At 49.6% G+C, this 17,188-nt stretch overlaps 1 protein-coding gene across 1 annotated transcript in view; it reads right to left on the reverse strand.

Moving 5' to 3' along the window:
* Positions 1–12,609: 12,609 nt before the first annotated feature.
* Positions 12,610–17,188, reverse strand: part of LOC118679427 (T cell receptor alpha chain MC.7.G5-like) — a 298,506-nt gene continuing 293,927 nt past the window's right edge. The window contains exons 5-8 of the mRNA XM_036356176.1: positions 16,364–16,621; positions 14,849–14,893; positions 13,854–13,961; positions 12,610–13,141 (exon numbers count right to left, since the gene is read on the reverse strand). Of these exons, the coding sequence (XP_036212069.1) occupies positions 13,855–13,961; positions 14,849–14,893; positions 16,364–16,621 (410 nt within the window). The 3' untranslated portion in view covers positions 12,610–13,141; position 13,854. The remainder of the gene's footprint in view (positions 13,142–13,853; positions 13,962–14,848; positions 14,894–16,363; positions 16,622–17,188) is intronic.

Genomic DNA, 17,188 nt, shown 5'->3' on the forward strand with positions numbered 1-17,188 from the left:
AAAGTTTGGGCTTCTATGTTTATTAACTCTCCATGTAACTTTGATACACAACAAAGTTGGAGAACAGCTTTAGATCAGAATTGGCAATTTTTTTTGAATTGCACATTTTATTTTATTTTTCTTTATTGATTAAGGTATTACATATGTGTCCTTATCCCCCTCCCCCCCGCATACCCCTCGACCCGCCCCCCTGCTCATGCCCTCACCCCCCTGATGTCTGTATCCATTGGTTATGCTTATATGTATGCATACAGGTCCTTTGGTTGATCTCTCCCCCTTACCCCCACCCTCTCCTACCTTCCCTCTGAGGTTTGACGGTCTGATCAATTGCTTCTCTGTCTCTGGATCTGTTTTTGTTCATCCGTGTATGTTCATTATATTCCACAAATGAGTGAGATCATGTGATAATTCTCTTTCTCTGACTGACTTATTTTGCTTAGCATAATGCTCTCCAGGTCCATCCATGCTGTTGCAAATGGTAGGATTTCCTTCCTTTTTACAGCAGTGTAGTATTCCATTGTGTAGATGTATCACAGTTTTTAAATTCACTCATCTGTTGATGGACACTAAGGCTGTGTCCAAATCTTAGCTATTGTAAATTGTGCTGCTATGAAAAGGGGTGCATATATCCTTTCTGATTGGTGTTTCTAGTTTCTTGGGATATATTCCTAGAAGTGGGATCACTGGGTCAAATGGGAGTTCCACTTTTAATTTTTTGAGGAAACTCCATGCTGTTCTCCACAGTGGCTGCACCAGTCTGCATTCCCACCGGCAGTGCATGGGGGTTCCTTTTTCTCCACATCCTCGCCAGCACTTGTCATTTGTTGATTTGTTGATGATAGCCATTCTGACAGGTGTGAGATGGTATCTCATTGTCGTTTTTATTTGCATCTTTCGGATGATTAGTGAATTTGAGCATGTTTTCATATGCCTCTTGGCCTTCCTCATTCAAAAAGTATCTATTTAGGTCCGTTGCCCATTTTTTGATTGGGTTATCTTCCTTTTGTTAAGTTATATGAGTAGTTGTTGACAGTTTTTTCTTAAATATATGGGCAGGGTTATATTTCAGTAAAGTATTTACAAAAACAGGCTGTTGGTCAAGGAGCCATGGTTTGCCATTCTCAAGGATACTAGTTCACTGAAATTATGACTAGTCAATTTAATTTGCTTTAAAACTTTTATATACAGATATCCTATAGCTTTATTAAGAGGCTTCTGGATTATTTTTAGTTGATTGATTAAACAGAAGAAATACATGGGGAAGATGCTATATTCCCATTTACTGGTTTTGCTCTGTCTCTGGTGATTTATGCAAGCCAGTTATCATCAATCAACAGAGGAAGCATTTGTCTTTGGTGTGTGTTTTCACCATTTGCAATAGTGTTGGTGGTAGCGAGAAAGACCCCAGGTGCTAGCTCAGTGGGGTCAGACTAGACCTGGTTTCAGCAACCTTGGTACCGGAGTTCTGGCTAGGAAAGAATTCAGTATCAAGAGATACTGAAGAGATACTGTAAGAGAATGTTTATTTAGAAGGTCACAGAGGTAGAAGTGAGTGATAGAAGAAATGGACTCAGGAAACAAGTTACAGAGGCAAAAAAAAAAAAAAAAAAGTCCTTGGAATTTAGGAGAGAGGAAGGTGAAGGTAGGTGATGAGCCTGGGGGAGTAAGAGAGAAGGGAAAGGCTCAGGTGTGCTCCCAGGAGGGAGAGCAGGCTGGGTCTTCCTTCCTAAGGGCTTTTGAGGAGTGATCCCAGGAGAGGATCCCAATAGAGTATTCATCAGCTTTTCAAGTGTGTCCTTTTAGGGTCATTTTCGGAGCCAGGGCAGGGAGTCATTAGTCAATATAGCTGGTCCTGAGGTCACCCTTGGTGTCACTTGTCTGGTTTTGTTGCTTTTCTGGGCCTGGAGCTGAAACACAACTGAGGCCTAGATGTTATCTCTAGGGAGGAAAGGGCATCCTGGAGATGAGGTCCCACCCTACAGTTGCCCATTGCTAGGTACCCCGGGGCTTTCTGCCTTGTTGACCTGTACTTGGCCCATCGTCCTTGGCCTGCTCATGTCTGTTTAACTGCCTACCATATTAGGACAAAAGCTTCAGGCTGCTTTTGGAATCTTGAGTTTAAATTTAGTTAAAAGCTCATTACCAGTGACTTTTTTTTTTTTAGGCTTCTATTGACTTACTCAGTGGTTCTCAACTCGATATACAGAAGAATTAGCAATGGAACTATTCCTTCAAGCTTAAAAAAGTGCATTAATCCCCCCCCCCCCCCCCCCCACACACACACACATTCTTAGGTGTTTTCTTTTAGCTGAAGTAGCTAAAGACATGGTAGATGAGAAGCACTGAGCCAGGGTGGGTAATCTGTTCACTAGATGCCTCTTCCTGTCTTTGGGCCTTTCTCAATACCCAGTGGCTGTATTCTAATGATGCCGTTCCATTGGCCTTCCACATGAGTGCTCAGTGCAGCATGTTGAGCAAGCAGATTTTGAGTACAACGGGATAGAGAGCTATATCCTAGCATTTCCTGTTGCCTCTAGCTCAACACCTTTTTGGGTGTTTATTTTTATTTTCTGTGCTTTTTTGTGGAGCCGGAAGCCATTGCCACAAGCACTGTACATAGTCTGCTCCCGGCCATTCTTTGCAGTGGCGGAAGCTCAGCCCTGAGCACCTCCTGCCCACACATTTCCTGTCTCCTCTATCATGTGGAAACCATCTCTTGTGTTTTCTTCTCTTAGCAGCCTATACCTTTGGCCTCTGATCACATCTTTTCATCTTGTGTTTCAAACACTTTTTTAGTCATAGTTGGTTTTGGAGGCCCAGCAAACTAGCACTGGCCGGTTGCTAGAGGCTGGGAGCTGTACACAGACTGAGTGCGACTCTCCTGTCCTCCCTTCTTTAAAAAAAATAATTTATTTTTTTTTATTGATTTCAGAGAGGAAGGGAGAGGGAGATGGAGAGAGAGAGAGAGAAACATCAACAATGAGAGAGAATTTTTGACCAGCTGCATCCTGCATGCTCTACACTGGGGATCGAGCCTGCAACCCAGGCATGAGTCCTGACTGGGAATCGAACCATGACTTTCTGGTTCATAGCTCAATGCTCAACCATTGAGCCACACAGGCTGGACTGTCCTCCCTTCTTGGCTTGCAGGTCTGGGCCTCTAAACTAATATCTCAGTGCTATGTAACTTTCTAACTACATTTCATTTTAAAAAATGTAACAAATACAGAAAATGGCTTTTTCCTGTGGGGGGAAAACAACAGTTTCCTGAACAGGGATCTTAGATGAGGGAATGAGAATAGAGGAGGAGAAAGCTTATGAAGAACTAAATAAAAGAATATTTCACTCGCTTACACTGAATTAATAGATGGGCCCAAGCTTATGCAAAACTTAGGTCAATTCAATGGAAAGGGGGTATATTTTTAAGCCACCAGAGAGGCATCCTGGTGTTGCAGAATGTACTTTCTTGGTCTGAAGGTGTTGATTCAAGGACCTGTTCTGCCACTTACTTTGTTTTTGAACCTTTTGTCTCAAATTTTGCAAATAATTAGGCACCTAAGCACTAGGCTGCATAGTGCACAGAATAATACAAAAGGTAAGGCAGCCTCTGCTGTCCCGGGTGAGTGCTAACAGTGACCATCTACCATGTCTGACGTGGCACTAAGCATCCTCCTGTTATTTATGTTTCCCTGTAACTCCACGAGGTAGGGTGGTGGTATTCTCCAGTTTTTGATGAGGAAATAGAAACTCAGTTTGCAGTTGTTAGGGTTTGAATCTTATTTCCTCCCGATTCCAAAGCATTTGGATTAGGCTTTGGATGAGATAAAGCAAGAAGCAGGGGGATAATGATACTTCACACAGTTGTCCCAATAAAATTTAAGGTAAAGTACCTTGTTAATGTAAGTGCTGTACGATCAGTCCTCTCCTAGCATCATCAGAAATGCTGAGAACTGTTCCAGACATCTTATTTTTCTCCCTCAGCAGCACATCCAGTTTTACTGGCTTTCAGCTGAAGGACTGTGGTGGCCAATGGCAGGCCTTCCTTTTTCCTGGAGGAGAGAGATCTCTCTAGGAGCTCCCATTAGGATCTATTCAGGTCTGCTCTGCCTTATTAAATCCCTGGGATGAACAATTTTGTTATTAAGTTTTTATTAATGAGATGTTCACACATGTCAAGAGTAAAATAAACTCCCATATACCCAACACTCAGCTTTAACAATTATCAATATTTTACCCCAGTCTAGTTGCAGCGTATTAATAAAAGTCATCTTGGTGAGAGAGCTCAGCCTTTCTACTACACCATCATTTAGTTAAAAGAATATTTGAGTGCCTGTTCTGTGCCAGGTACTAGAGATACAGAGGTGATCAGAACAGATAGCGCGCCTCCCTTTTCTGAGCCTAAAATCCTAGTTGGGATGAGACCCAATTTGGCATTGGTAGAATCATGTAAGTGGAGTGAAGGAAATAAATAGTAGGATGTGATCTTAAATGGGGATGGGGAGGGAGCTGCTTAGGCACAGTGGCCAGGAAAGACCTCTGAGCAGGTGACATTTAGGCTAAGATCTGACAGCTGAGCCATGGGACCAGCCAGTGGGAGTGTGATATGACTTAGCTGCTTCTCATTGCCAGATGATTGAGTAGTAGAGTTTGCATGCGCAAAGAGTATGGCCTCAGGAGACTACTAACCTCCATAACTTTAAAAAATATATATATTTCTATTGAATTCAGAGAGGAAGGGAGAGGGAGAGAGAGAGAAACATCAGTGATGAGAGAGAATCATTGATTGGCTGCTTCCTGCATGCCCCACACTGGGGATCGAGCCTGCAACCCTGTCACCTGACTGGGAACCAAACTATGACCACTTGGTTCATAGGTCGATGCTCAACCACTGAACCACGCTGGCCAGGCCTAACTAACATAAACAACTTTTATTGAGGGAGTGCCTCCTAAATGTTCAGGGCTCTGTTTTGCCTAAAATCTGATCCTAAAGGGGGATCAAGTGGGTGCAGAATCACAGAAGAGGGAAGGGAGAATATAAGACACAGGTCTGGGGGTATTCTGCCACCCCGGTCTGCTCCTTCCTCTATGATGGCTGCATCCAGAACCACTGGGACTTGGGTGTCCACAGTTCCAGTGGAAAGCCAGGGGGTCAGAGACCAGTGCTAATGCGAGCTTAGTTCACTGTGATCCTAAGCAAGCCACGTCACCTCTTTCCTCATTTGTGAAAGGGGAGGTGATACTTGGCCTACTGCGTAAGTTTACCAAGAAAATCAAGAGATGTTTGCTTTGCTGTTGTACAGATACAGGATATTCATAAAGATCCTAGATAGGGATGTTGTCCCACCCATGTCCTTTGGTAGATCACGAATTACTCGGGACAGCAAGGAGAAGCAAGGACACCCTATAGAGGTTGCTAAAAATAGTGTCTCGAAGTCTCCACTGGAATAAAGTCCTTTTTAAGGTCAACCTGGTCTCTTACAATCAAGGCTGCAGTTGCTCACCACCCTCAAACCACATGCCTTCATCCACTTTAACCCTCTGAAGTTCTGCCAGCCTTGTCTTACATTTGTATGCTCTTCTAATATTTTCCTTTTTCCTTCTCTGTGAATTTTGTGTGGGTGGTTCAGGGAAAGGGTAGACAGGCACTCGCCTCTGCTTCTTGGGAGAGTTTTGGAAGGCTTTGAAAATGGGCGGGGCCTCTCCCCGGGATCCCATTGCCCCTGGAGTGGGAGCATACCCACATTTCCAGAGCAAACAGGGAGACTGGGCTCCCTCTTCCCGAAGTGGTGGGCCCCCCACCCCTAACCATTTAGGGTATTGGCCTGAGAGGATGGCTGCCCAGAGAAGCTGCCCATGGAGGCTGCTGTAGAGGTCTGGCTTCATGCTTTCAGACTGTGTCCTGCCAGGGGCCAAGGGGGCCCTTCTGAAGGCAGAGAGGCTGCCAGAGGGTGGGAAGGAAGATAAGGAACCAGAGTAGCCGGGGTCGGTGCAGTGTGGACTCGGAGGGCAAGGCCCGGGGCCTGGAGTGCTCTGGGACCAGGAGTCCTGGCTTTTGTCAGAAACTTGGCCACAAGCTAGCCAGGGCCTCCTGGTTCTGTAATTACCCTTCGTCAGCTCTTCTGGAGCTGGAAGCTGTGGAGGGGACAACAGAAGGCAAGTGATGGTGTAACAGGAAACCCCTGGGTCTCCCATCCAAGTACTAAAAAACTATGGTATGTTTACACAATGGAATACTACGCTGCTGTAAAAAAGAAAGAACTCTTACCATTTGCAACAGCATGGGTGGACCTGGGGAGCATTATGCTAAGTGAAATAAGCCAGTCAGAGAAAGATAAATATCACATGATCTCACTCATATGTGGAATCTAATGAGCAACATAAAATGATGAACAAAAATAAGATACAGAGACAGAGAAGCATGAACAGATTATCGAACCTCAGAGGGAAGGCAGGGGAGGGTGGGTGGGAAGAGATCAACCAATGAACTTGTATGCATACATGCATGACCCATGGACATGGACAATGGGGTGGTGAGGACCTGGGTGAGGCGGTGGGAGGGACAGGAGCCAGCTGGAAGAGGTTAATGGGGGGAAAAAGAGAACCTATGTAATACTTTCAACAATAAAGATTTTTTAAAAAAGTACCCATTTACAGAAAAAGAAAAAAGAAAAGAAACTCCTGGGGCCATAGTGAAGGGAGCAGTGGCCATCCACTGTGGGAAACAGTGAGACACAGTGGGCCTCGGAGCCCTAAGCTCACGGGTCTGGCTCAGCTAAGGGCAGCCCCGCTTTTATTTCGTTGTTGTGGTCCAGTCTGACCCAGCCCGACTGACCTGACGCGGGATCACAGTTCATCATTCTGGGCATTCCCTTATAATCTGAATTTCAGTTTACTAAGCAATTTTACACCCATTATCTCTTATGATCCCTTCAACAACATTGAAGTGGGTTACTTTTTAAATGTTTGATTAATGAAAAAATGGAGACTCAGGAACGTTAAAAGCTCTAGGAGAGAAGGCTAGTGAGGGTAGTGAAGGTTACAGGCAACTGGGTCTCTGGATTCCTGCCTCAGGACTTATCCCCGAAATACAGTAACAAAAACCTCCCTCAAGCAATCACAGTCATTGATACATCTCATGCCAGGTCCTCACTGGAATGTTAGCTCCTTAAGGACAGAAACTGTGTGTATTTAAAGGGAACAGTACTTTACTGAGATATAACTTACATAGACTGAAATGCACAAATCTTAGGTGTACAGTGTGACACATTTTGACCTGTGTTACCATCACCCAGATCAAGATACAGAACATCCCACCACCCCGAGGGACTCGTTGTGCCCCTTTGCAGTCAATCCTCCTACCCCAGAGGCACCCGATACCGGTGATGACTTAGCCTGTTCTGGAAGTCATCTGTGTGGTGCAGTAGGGTTTGAACAGAGACTGCATCCCCACCCAGAGCCTCTGGCTTGTAGGCAACGTGAAAACAAGCCCTGTTCTTACTGTTCTCTGAGAGAGACTGACCCCGTGTGGGCTCCCATGGATGTGGGTGGTTAGAGACCTGCCCAGGGCGCAAGCTAAGGAAAGTGAAGGTCTTGGACCCCAGCCCAGACTACTTGATTCGGACTCTGCTCCCCCAGGCAGCAGGGCTGCCCAGTCCCTTTCTCAGGGGTCCCTTTCTCAGGGCTCCCTTTGGTGCTCTGGATGAGCAGGCCTGAGGATCCTAGGCAAGGGGTGCCCCCTGCTGCCTGTGGGGCCAGTCCCAGACTTTCTCTCCTTGGGGTGACAGGATTACACGGGCCGGGAGCCCAGTGCAGTAACTGGCAAAGGGCAGGGGCTCACAGAATAAGTCACCTGCCCTTTATTTTCCTTGGAAAAGAGGTTTTCCTAAGCTTTGAGGGTTTTCTATCCCCAGATTGAACAGATTGAGGAGAAAGAGGCCTCTTTGGTGGAGCGCTGCTGCCCCCAGGTGGATGGCTGAGGACATACCACAATGCAGGATGTCCAAGTCCTGAGTTCGTTCCCTGGGTCTTAGATTCTGGTCTCAGCTTTCAGGCCCCTTGCCCCCTCGCGTCCTGAATTCTGGTATTCTGGTCTCTGAGAAGCAGATGTCAGTCAGGGCCATCACTCCGGCCTTGCCTGGAATGGAGGTTTTTGTTTTGTTTTTTGTTTTTGTTTTTGAGAACCAGCTCCAGCTATGTTTGTGGACAGATGTGACCCCCACACCTCCTAGGGGAAGGTGAGCTGGACTTAAGCGTTGAGGGCCTGTCCTGTATTAAGCAAGGGTTTAATGAGGTGAGATCACGGTTTGATCTTAGGGCTTGGTTCAGAAGGGGGGTGCAGAGGTGGGGCGGGGAGGCCTCTCAGTGATGGGGTGTGCAGCATCTCAGCCTGCTGCTGGGCGGGGCTGCCAGCCCCTCCTGCGTGGGGCCTTCCTGCCGCACCTGTGGTTGGCGGTGTAACGGCCCGGCTGCCTGGCCTCGGCACGTGGCCTAGGGCGATGGTATCTCGAACTCAGTATTTTTAACTCTTCTTTCCAGAGGATGTGGCTTTTGCGGGAGAGCTTCAAAGGGTGCCCTACTTGCCCCTCTCGGCAACCATGACGTCATGGAAATGGGAAGGGGCTGTCCCAAGCCCCCAAACACCTGGAGGGAAGTGGGAGACTTTTTTCCACTTCCTGTCCTACTTCTGGCTACTGACTCACTGTCTGACCTGTTTATTAATTTCAAAATTAATGTGATGCTCAGAGGAAACCTCACGCGTGCGTGTCTGGATGAAACAAAGCCTGCAAACCAGGTGGCCTTACGCAGAGGCAGGGCCTGTGGTCCTGTGTCGGGTCCTCATCAACAAGTATAGTTATTAACAGAAAGACCGCAGCTGGCTCCCCCGGCCCACCCATTGCCCCCGGAGGTAGATTGGAGAAGGGGCGTTAAGATGAGACGTGGAGAATGAGAGGCGGAGTGGTAATGGGACCTTCAGCCCTGGACGTTGGCCCGGCGGCTCAGTGACCAGAGCGCTGACGCTGGATGCCCCGTTGCCTTCCCAGAGTCACCACCCGCCAGGATGTATCAGCCGAGTGCCGTGGGGGCTGCACTGGCCAAGGGCCCTCCCTGAGGTTTTACTTTCCCTGGTAGCTCTTGACAGGTTGCTCTTGGCAAATCCGTGAAACAGGCCACCCCCTCTATTCATCCCCCCTTCCCTTCTCTCTCTCTCTCTCTCTCTCTCTCTCTTTTTTTAAAATACGTTTTATTGATTTTTTACAGAGAGGAAGGAAGAGGGATAGAGAGAGAAACATCGATCAGCTGCCTCCTGCACACCCCCCACTGGGGATGTGCCCGCAACCAAGGCACATGCCCTTGACCGGAATCGAACCTGGTACCTTTCAGTCTGCAGGCCGACGCTCTATTCACTGAGCCAAACCGGTCAGGGCCCCCCTTCCCTTCTCTTATGCTCCCCCTCTAACTTGGCTCCCTCCCAAGTACCCAATCACACTAATTGTTTATTTGTCCTTTTGCTGGTTAAGTGTATATTGAGCACGCGTTGTGAGCCAGGCACTGTGCTGGGTGTTGCAGACACAGGGGGGAACGAGGTGCACTTCCCATCCAAAGTGCTCACAGGCCAGTGGCATTTCTTGCCGAGATGTTGCCTGAAAAGGTGATATCTGTAAAGGGCTTTCCATGTAACTGTAGGGGAGTTGAATTTTATGGGCAAACCAAGACGATAAACAATCAAGACGTAGGTGGCTGCCTCTCCAGGGGTGGGTCACGGCAGAGGAGTTCCTGGAGCACATACTTGCTTAGTCTGCCCTTCTCCTGACTGGACTGTGATTCCGACTGTCCTCAGTGGGCAGGTCTCTGCGTGAAGTGTCAGAGGATCTGACTCTTAGGCCTGAATTCATGAGAAGCCATTTGGTCCATTCTTCTGCCTCCAGGGCTGGCCTGAGGGGAAGCCTTTAGGGGCAGTAGCCCTGCTGTCCAGAGACATCCATTCTCTAACTGGCCTTTGTGACGAGCTCGGCTGGGAGGGCAGCCTTCCCTCCTTGAAGCTGGGCCCTGCTCACGGGGACTCAGGCTCTGCGTGGCAGGGCCTCCAGACGGACCTGGTGACCACGTCTCCAGGTTTCCAATGCGACCTCTTCCCTCCAGGCTGGACAGCACCTGGTCCCTGCTGCACCGGCCCAGCCCAGCGCTGACCCTCCTGGTGGGCTCAGGGGCCCTTCCCCTGGGCCTCCTTACAAGGCCACTTTGCTTCCCCTGACGTCCCCAGTTGGGCCGGGGCCAGATGTGAGCACAGAGTGGACCAAGGGTATCTCTGTACCCACTTCCCCCCACAGCACATCCCGTGGCCCCTGGGTTGCTTTCTGACTGGGCCTTAATGGGCTTTAGGCTTAACAACCTCAGACTTAGGGGAAAGTTCTTTCCGGGGTTGAGGAACCCCCGGTTTGAGCTGAAAGCTTCTTAGGGGGCAGTGCTGACCATATGTCCAGATGGCCTCCCACCTGCCTGAGGCCTCGTCACCCTCCACCTGGACAGGGCGTGGGAGGAGGAGGCCTGACTCCCTCCAGCGTCTGGGTGGATCGCCAGCCACTGCCATGTCACCTCACAAGTCCTCGGCGGCCTTAGGAGTCCCGTGACTGTGGGCCCTGCCCTCCGAGGCCCTGGGCTGGCACCACTCCGCAGGCTCCCTTGGCCTCCTTCGGTCTGGGCCTCCTCCAGGGTCCTTGGAGGGGCCTGTCTTTGGGCCCTTTACTGCCTTCCAGGGTCCCTGCCCCAAGCCCGCGTCCCCTTCAGCCTCAGTATCTTTGCAACCACCTCTCAGGCGCAGACCTGCCCCCCTGGCCACCTACTTGTCCTTCGCTTGACCTTTTGTATCCAGACCGAAGTGAATGAGCACTTTAGGAGAGAAAGAAGACAAACTCATTTGTGCTAAGGTTTTAACGGTTGATAAACACTTGCTCTGTTAGCTCTCCCAGGGACATTTTCATCTAATACGGGGAAGAGAATTAATGGACAGAAACCCCCAGTGGTGGAATCGCCGGCCCTGTGTCAGGCTGATGAGCAGGCAGCGTTGCGTTCCCTGCAGGCGGCACGTCCCGCTTTTGGGAGGGAGGTTCCGGTCCTCCTGCGTGTGAGTGAGCCGCGGTGATGGGACTTTCACGGAGACCTTTCCTATTAGTGATCTTTAAAGGGACTTGTGTTGCGGCTGCAGATGAAGCGGCTCAGGGAGCTGGGGATTGTAACTACGCCTGGTGGGGCTGGCCAGGACACGGACAGCGGAGTTCCACGGATGCCTCCGAATCAGAGGTGCATGGAGCTGGAGGCAGCCTCCAGTCTCAGCTGACACTTTACAGGTGGTGACCCTGGAGCTTATGGCGGTGGGGGTATACCCAGGTCACCTGCTGAGCTGGTGGCTCTGTCGCCGTGAACAGAAGCAGGCCCGGATGGTAGCCGGAAGGACTTGCATGTTTCTAACTGATGTGGTCAGAGACATGCAGGTGGGCCTTAGAGGTATTTGGAGATAGGATGCCCTCCGACCACTAGGCTTTAGTCTGTTTATTATGATTAATTATTATTATTATTACATTTTTACTGATTTCAGAGAGGAAGAGAGAGAGAGAGAGAGAGAGAGAGAGAGAGAGAGAGAGAGAGAGAGAGAAACATTAATGATGAGAAAGAATCATTTATTGGCTGCCTCCTATATGTCCCATACTGGGGATCAAGCCCGCAACCCAGGCATGTGACCGGGAAACGAAGCATGACCTCCTGGGTCATGGGCCGATGCTCACGCAGGCTGGGCTAGGCTTTAGTCTTCATAGCAGTAATTGAGAGCTGAATGGCTGAGTGATCGCTGAGGGGGGTTCCCATTAGCATCTATGACACGAGGAAAGGTGCTCAGGCGGCAGGAGGCTCAGGAGTTTCCTGGGGCCTCAGGGGGTCCCACCTTCTGTCCTCCAGGGAGGGCTTGAGACATCTACTCTCCCTGGCTTAGTTCCTGGGCTCGAGGGGAGAGAGCTCATCTCCCCTTTTCTTATCCTCACATCCAGGATGGTGGGATGGTGGGAGTACAAAGTCTAGCTAGGGTCACATGCTCCTCCCCGTGCCCCTCCCACCCCCCCAAGGAGCTGGGCCCTGGGTTGGGACCCAGGCGGTGGACTATTGGGTGGTCCCCAGCCACGAATTTGTGGGACAATGTACAGTTTCTACGGGAAATCAGTCTGAAAGGAAAGGCAAAGGCAATGTTCCTGGGGGACAGGAGGCAGTGGGTGGCATTTTGGGGATACTTGCTGTGTGGTCCCTGTCTGCCAGATTTTAACTACAGTTGCTACCACCCATGTCCACGGGCCTCCTGCCATAGTGGCCCAGTGGTGTGGCATGAAAACGGAAGAATAGGGACCCAAGCTTTTAAGTGGGTTTGCCTTGCCCCCAGCACAGCCTTCTAAGTGGAATTTTTTAGAGGTTCTTCCAAGAAGAGGTTGGCTTATGCAGCTTGTTGAGTTAGGCTCCCTGGATGTCATCATAGACAAATGTGTTGGTTTCCTTCTGCTCAGCTAGTGATCAACAGTGAGCTGAAAGTGACCCCGACCAAACCCAGTCAAACAGGAGACAGTCTTTGCTCTTCCAAATCACTTTTAATGAAGCCAGGGCAGCAGAATATACAATGTGGCTTAGATACACAGCACAGCAGGGCCTAGATAATGAGATAATTTCCCCCGCATCTTGGGGAAAAGGGTGATATGTATTTCTTTATGAACACTATTTAAAAAAAATATAAGCTGCTCACAACATTCTCCAGGAGCTAGAACCCGAGAGAACCCCCTGGTGATCCACCACCCAGTGGGGCATCTCTGGCAGGGGGAGGGGGGCCACAGCCAGGAGAAGCTGCAGTAGCCTCTGCCTTTGCTGGGAACATGGGGCGGTGACAAGCAGCAGTGGGGGGACAGAAGGAGTGGTAGCAGCATTTGGCAGCTCTTCAACATCTTGATTGCAAATATCTGGTAGGATCCAGTTGGTGGCATTGTCAGTGGGGCCCGAGAGGTGGAGGGAGCCTTCTCCTTCATGGAGGCTGAGGGCGCGTCTCTGCTTGAGGGAGAGAAGGGCGGTGAGGAGTGAGCAGCGAGGAGCATTGGGCTCTCACATTCTTGTTGACCTGGAATGAGGAAGAACAAAAGTCAGGCTGGGCACTGAGGAGACAAATCCTGGACAGCTGGGGATGCGATGGAGATGCCTCCACTTGCAGAGTTCTAGGAGCAAATGGACCCTGGAGTTGTTTTTGATGGTGGTAGGATGGGACGCACTGGTCAGCAGGATGACCAGGGACACTGGGGGAAAAGGGTGTGGAGCCTCCTGCCAGGATGAGGGTATAATATAATAATAAGAGAGTAATTTCTTCTCATATATTGGAGGCACAGGACATGAGGGAAGGAATTGGGAGCCCCACCAGGTTTTGCAGTAAAAGGTTTGTGCTGGAAGGCATGATGGAAGGTACAGTAGAAGTATAAATGCGTGTTGGGGTCCTGAATTTCTCTATTTTTTTTCCTCACTCATTAGTGTGTGGCTCTTGATGTCACTTGGCCCCAGTTTCTTCCTTTCCAAAATGAGGATAATAGCCATTGCTCATACTTTGTGAGACATGACTCAGCTGAGGTGACTGTGTCACCCGAGGAATGTACTGTGTTACGCAAATATCCTGGGCCATGGTTATTAACAAGAGGAACTCCTAACAGGAAAAAAACGGAGGCGTTTGGTGGGCCCAGACTTAGCACCTAAAAAGAAGATCCTGAGGACAGGTTTGCTTTCAGAAATTGGGGACCCACCCCAAGACCCTCAAACCCCACCGACTGGCGGAGATGCCTGCTCACCTCAGCTGGACCACAGCCGCAGCGTCATGAGCAGGTTGAAGCCGGCCACTTTCAGGAGTAGGATGCGGAGCCCGATCACTGACAGGTTTTGGAAGTTTAGGTTCATATCTGCAAAACCAAGAGGCCACAGTGGTTGATAAGCATGTGCACCTGAAGTCTGCACAGCACCCTATGGCTTGCCCATGGCTTTCCCGAAAGCAGGGTGGGGTGGCTTTTAGCACCTGGATCCACCTCTCCTTTGAGCTTCTGTGCACATCCCCTCCTAAAATTCGTACATTTCTCGGGATCAATAGCATTTCATTTCAAAAGGGAAACAGCGACTGCACTTAGTCCTTATTTTATTTCTGAGCCCGTCAGGGGATGGGGAGGAGGTGGGTGCTCAGAACTCACTGCAATCCCTTGGGTCTGGGCCCCTAAGTGAGAAGCCAGCGGTTGAGCCACAAGCAGATGACTCATAAAAACAGCTCAAGTGGAAATGAACGTGGGCCCAGGGTAGGCGGGGAGGAGGGATGGGGTCCTTGAGAGAGAAGATCACCATCTGCATGAGTTCTGCTGCTTTTCTTGAAAGAAGGCAAAACCCCCTGGCATGGAGGGCAGCTGCCCTCAGGGTGACCTGGTTAGGTTAGGGCTGTCAGCTCATTAGAAATGTCACGGCTGGGCCGCCCAGAAGCCCTTGTTGGCTTTCCTGACAGTGGAGTGATTGAAAGGCATTCAGAAGCCTAGAAGTGAGTCATTGGGTGAGTAAACCTAGAGACTCAGCCTCCAATTTCTCAGAATGGAAAAGAAAATGAGAGATGATGAGAGGAACCTGGGGATCCAGAAAGGACCCCGGCAGCTCTGGGGAGGGCTTGGACTGCTGTTCCTGATCCTCAGGACTTCACTCCTAGATCCACAAGTTCCCTCTAACCTCCCCTACCCAGGCAGGGTCACTGTGGGCTCACTGCTCCCCAAACCCGTGCAAAGCCATGAAAAGAGAGGACAGACCCCTCTCTTACCTGTTTCAAAGCTTTTCTCTATCAACGTGGCATCACAGGGAAATCCTAAAAGGAGAAAAAAAGAAATTTTCTTAGAGTCCAGAGTGTGCCGACTCTCCCACTCCAGCCCTCCTAGGAGTGGGACAAGTGAGTGTCTATAGCATTTTCCATATTTCCTCGTGGAGAGAGCTGGAGGGAACTTGTCACATGTGGGCACCTGCTGGGAGAGCCCCCGGACCAACACCCTGGCTTCTGGGCACCACTTCACTCACTTAACAAACACTGATTGTGCAAAGTTCATGTTACGTGACACAAGGCCACAGGAACCGTGAGACACAGACCCTGCCCTTGGGCAGCTTCCAGGCTGGAGTCCGATAGAGGCAATAAGATACACACAGTGACAAGTGCCATAGTGGTATAGATGCTGTAATGTCGTCCATCCCTGTACCCCAAATTTCTTCCTTTGTTTCCTCCATCTCAGGAAATGACACTATCATTGATTCAGCTGCTCAGGCATAAAATCCAGCCACCTTCCTTGATACCCTCTTTTCCTTCTCATCTCTGTGTAGTTCTACCTTTGAGTCCCAACTGGGGGACCCTGTCCTGACCTCCCTCACCTCTCTGCTGCATTAGCTTCCTTGCTGCTTCCACTCTTGCTCTTGCAATCCAATCCCCACCAGCAGTCAAAGTGCTCTTTTAGCAAGTAAACCAAATGTTATTTCCCTGCTTAAAGCCAGACCATAGCTTCTCATGGTAATTAGAATAATACCTGCCCTTTCATGATCTGAGAGGCCCTCTGATCTGGCCCTTGCCTGCTTCTTCCCTCTCATTTCCTACTGCTCTTCTTCTCTCTAAGCTCCTGCCTCAGGTCTCCACAGGGTCCTTTCTCTGCCCTTGGCATGGCTTCTATCCTTTATATCTCAGCTCAAATAAATTTCCCCAGAGAGCCCTTTCCTGACTTTTGTCCCTAAGGTGGCTGTTTCCTCAACTCCAAGTTAAAGCATATACTATAATCTGAAGCTATATAGATTTCTCCTTGCTGACGGATGGTTTCCTCAACTAGAATGAAGTTTCCTTAGGGAAACCCCTCACTGGGCTTTTTTACTACACTCCGGTGCCTGGCATTCCATGTATGCACAATCAGTGGTTGTTGAATGACTGAGTGAGGTCAGGGGCTGGCTGAGAAAAAGAAACAAGGGGAGGGAACTGGAGAAGGGCATTAGAATGGGGCCTGGAAGAGGGGTACGGGGCAAACAGCTCAAGCAGAGGCAGGGAGGTGGGAACTCAGAGTGAGTGAGACCGAGAGCCAGTGCCCTCTCCTGCCCCCCTCTCCCCTTCTCTTTTTGCCCAGGACATTCTGTGGCCTGCCGGGATGGGGCTCACTGGTGCTCAGTAACAAGGGGGCTTTGCTGACAATTGATGAAGCTGAGGCCACCAATCACAGCAGCACTTAGTTATCATCGGCCTGAGAGAGCTCCCGCCAGCTAGGCCTCAGGGGGAAGACTCTGCTTGCACAGGCAGGGAGGCTGTACTCACCTGAGCTGGGGTAGAAGGTCTTATTATTGAAGGTGTCGTCACACATGAAATCAGGGCTGTCACTCCAGTGCAGAGCCCCGTTGCTCTTGGAATCCATGGCCCTCATGTCCAGCGCTGTGCTGTTAAAGCTGAACACAGTGGAATTCGGGTCTTGTGGCACATCGACTTTAGAATCAAAGTCGGTGAATAGGCAGACGGAAGCGTTGCTGGATTTAGGGTTTCTCAGCTTGTACACAGCGGGGTCAGGGTCCTTGATATCTGTGGGCCGAAAGGAGCTGGGTTAGGAGATGCTCGTTTCTCTCCTTGTCCCAACCGAGGCCTGAGTCCAGATGCCAGTGATGGGCAAGAGCAGGACTCATTGGGCCTGGCAGGTGACATTTTCAAGCTTTAGATGGAAAAGAACATTCTAGAAACCACCTGCTTGCAACAGACTGGGACTCAGGCACAGGTACAAGCCATGAGTCCTGGCCAAGAAGCCAGGCTCTTAGTGAATGCCCTCTGCCAGGTCCTGCCTGCATTCAAGGAAACCAGAAATGAAGGCCCACTCACTCTTCTACTCAATGGGAACCTCTTCAAATGCTCAGCAGGCCTGATAGAAAACACAACTCTGGCAGGACAAGTGAGCATAGAGAAAAGGCCCAGCAACGAAAACTGTACATCTTGGAATCTGGCTTGGCCTCTCCCACTTATGCTGGGCATTGGTAGGACCTGGAAATTTACAATAGGCTGGAATTAAGTTAGAAGGTGAGTCACACTACTAGGAGATTTTTCACATCTATAGAAGTTTTGGACTATAAATCGAAGACTTCTATCCAAGCCCTGGCT

Source organism: Myotis myotis, unplaced genomic scaffold (genome assembly GCF_014108235.1).
Source record: "Myotis myotis isolate mMyoMyo1 unplaced genomic scaffold, mMyoMyo1.p scaffold_m19_p_1, whole genome shotgun sequence".
Classification (NCBI taxonomy): Eukaryota; Metazoa; Chordata; class Mammalia; order Chiroptera; family Vespertilionidae; genus Myotis; species Myotis myotis.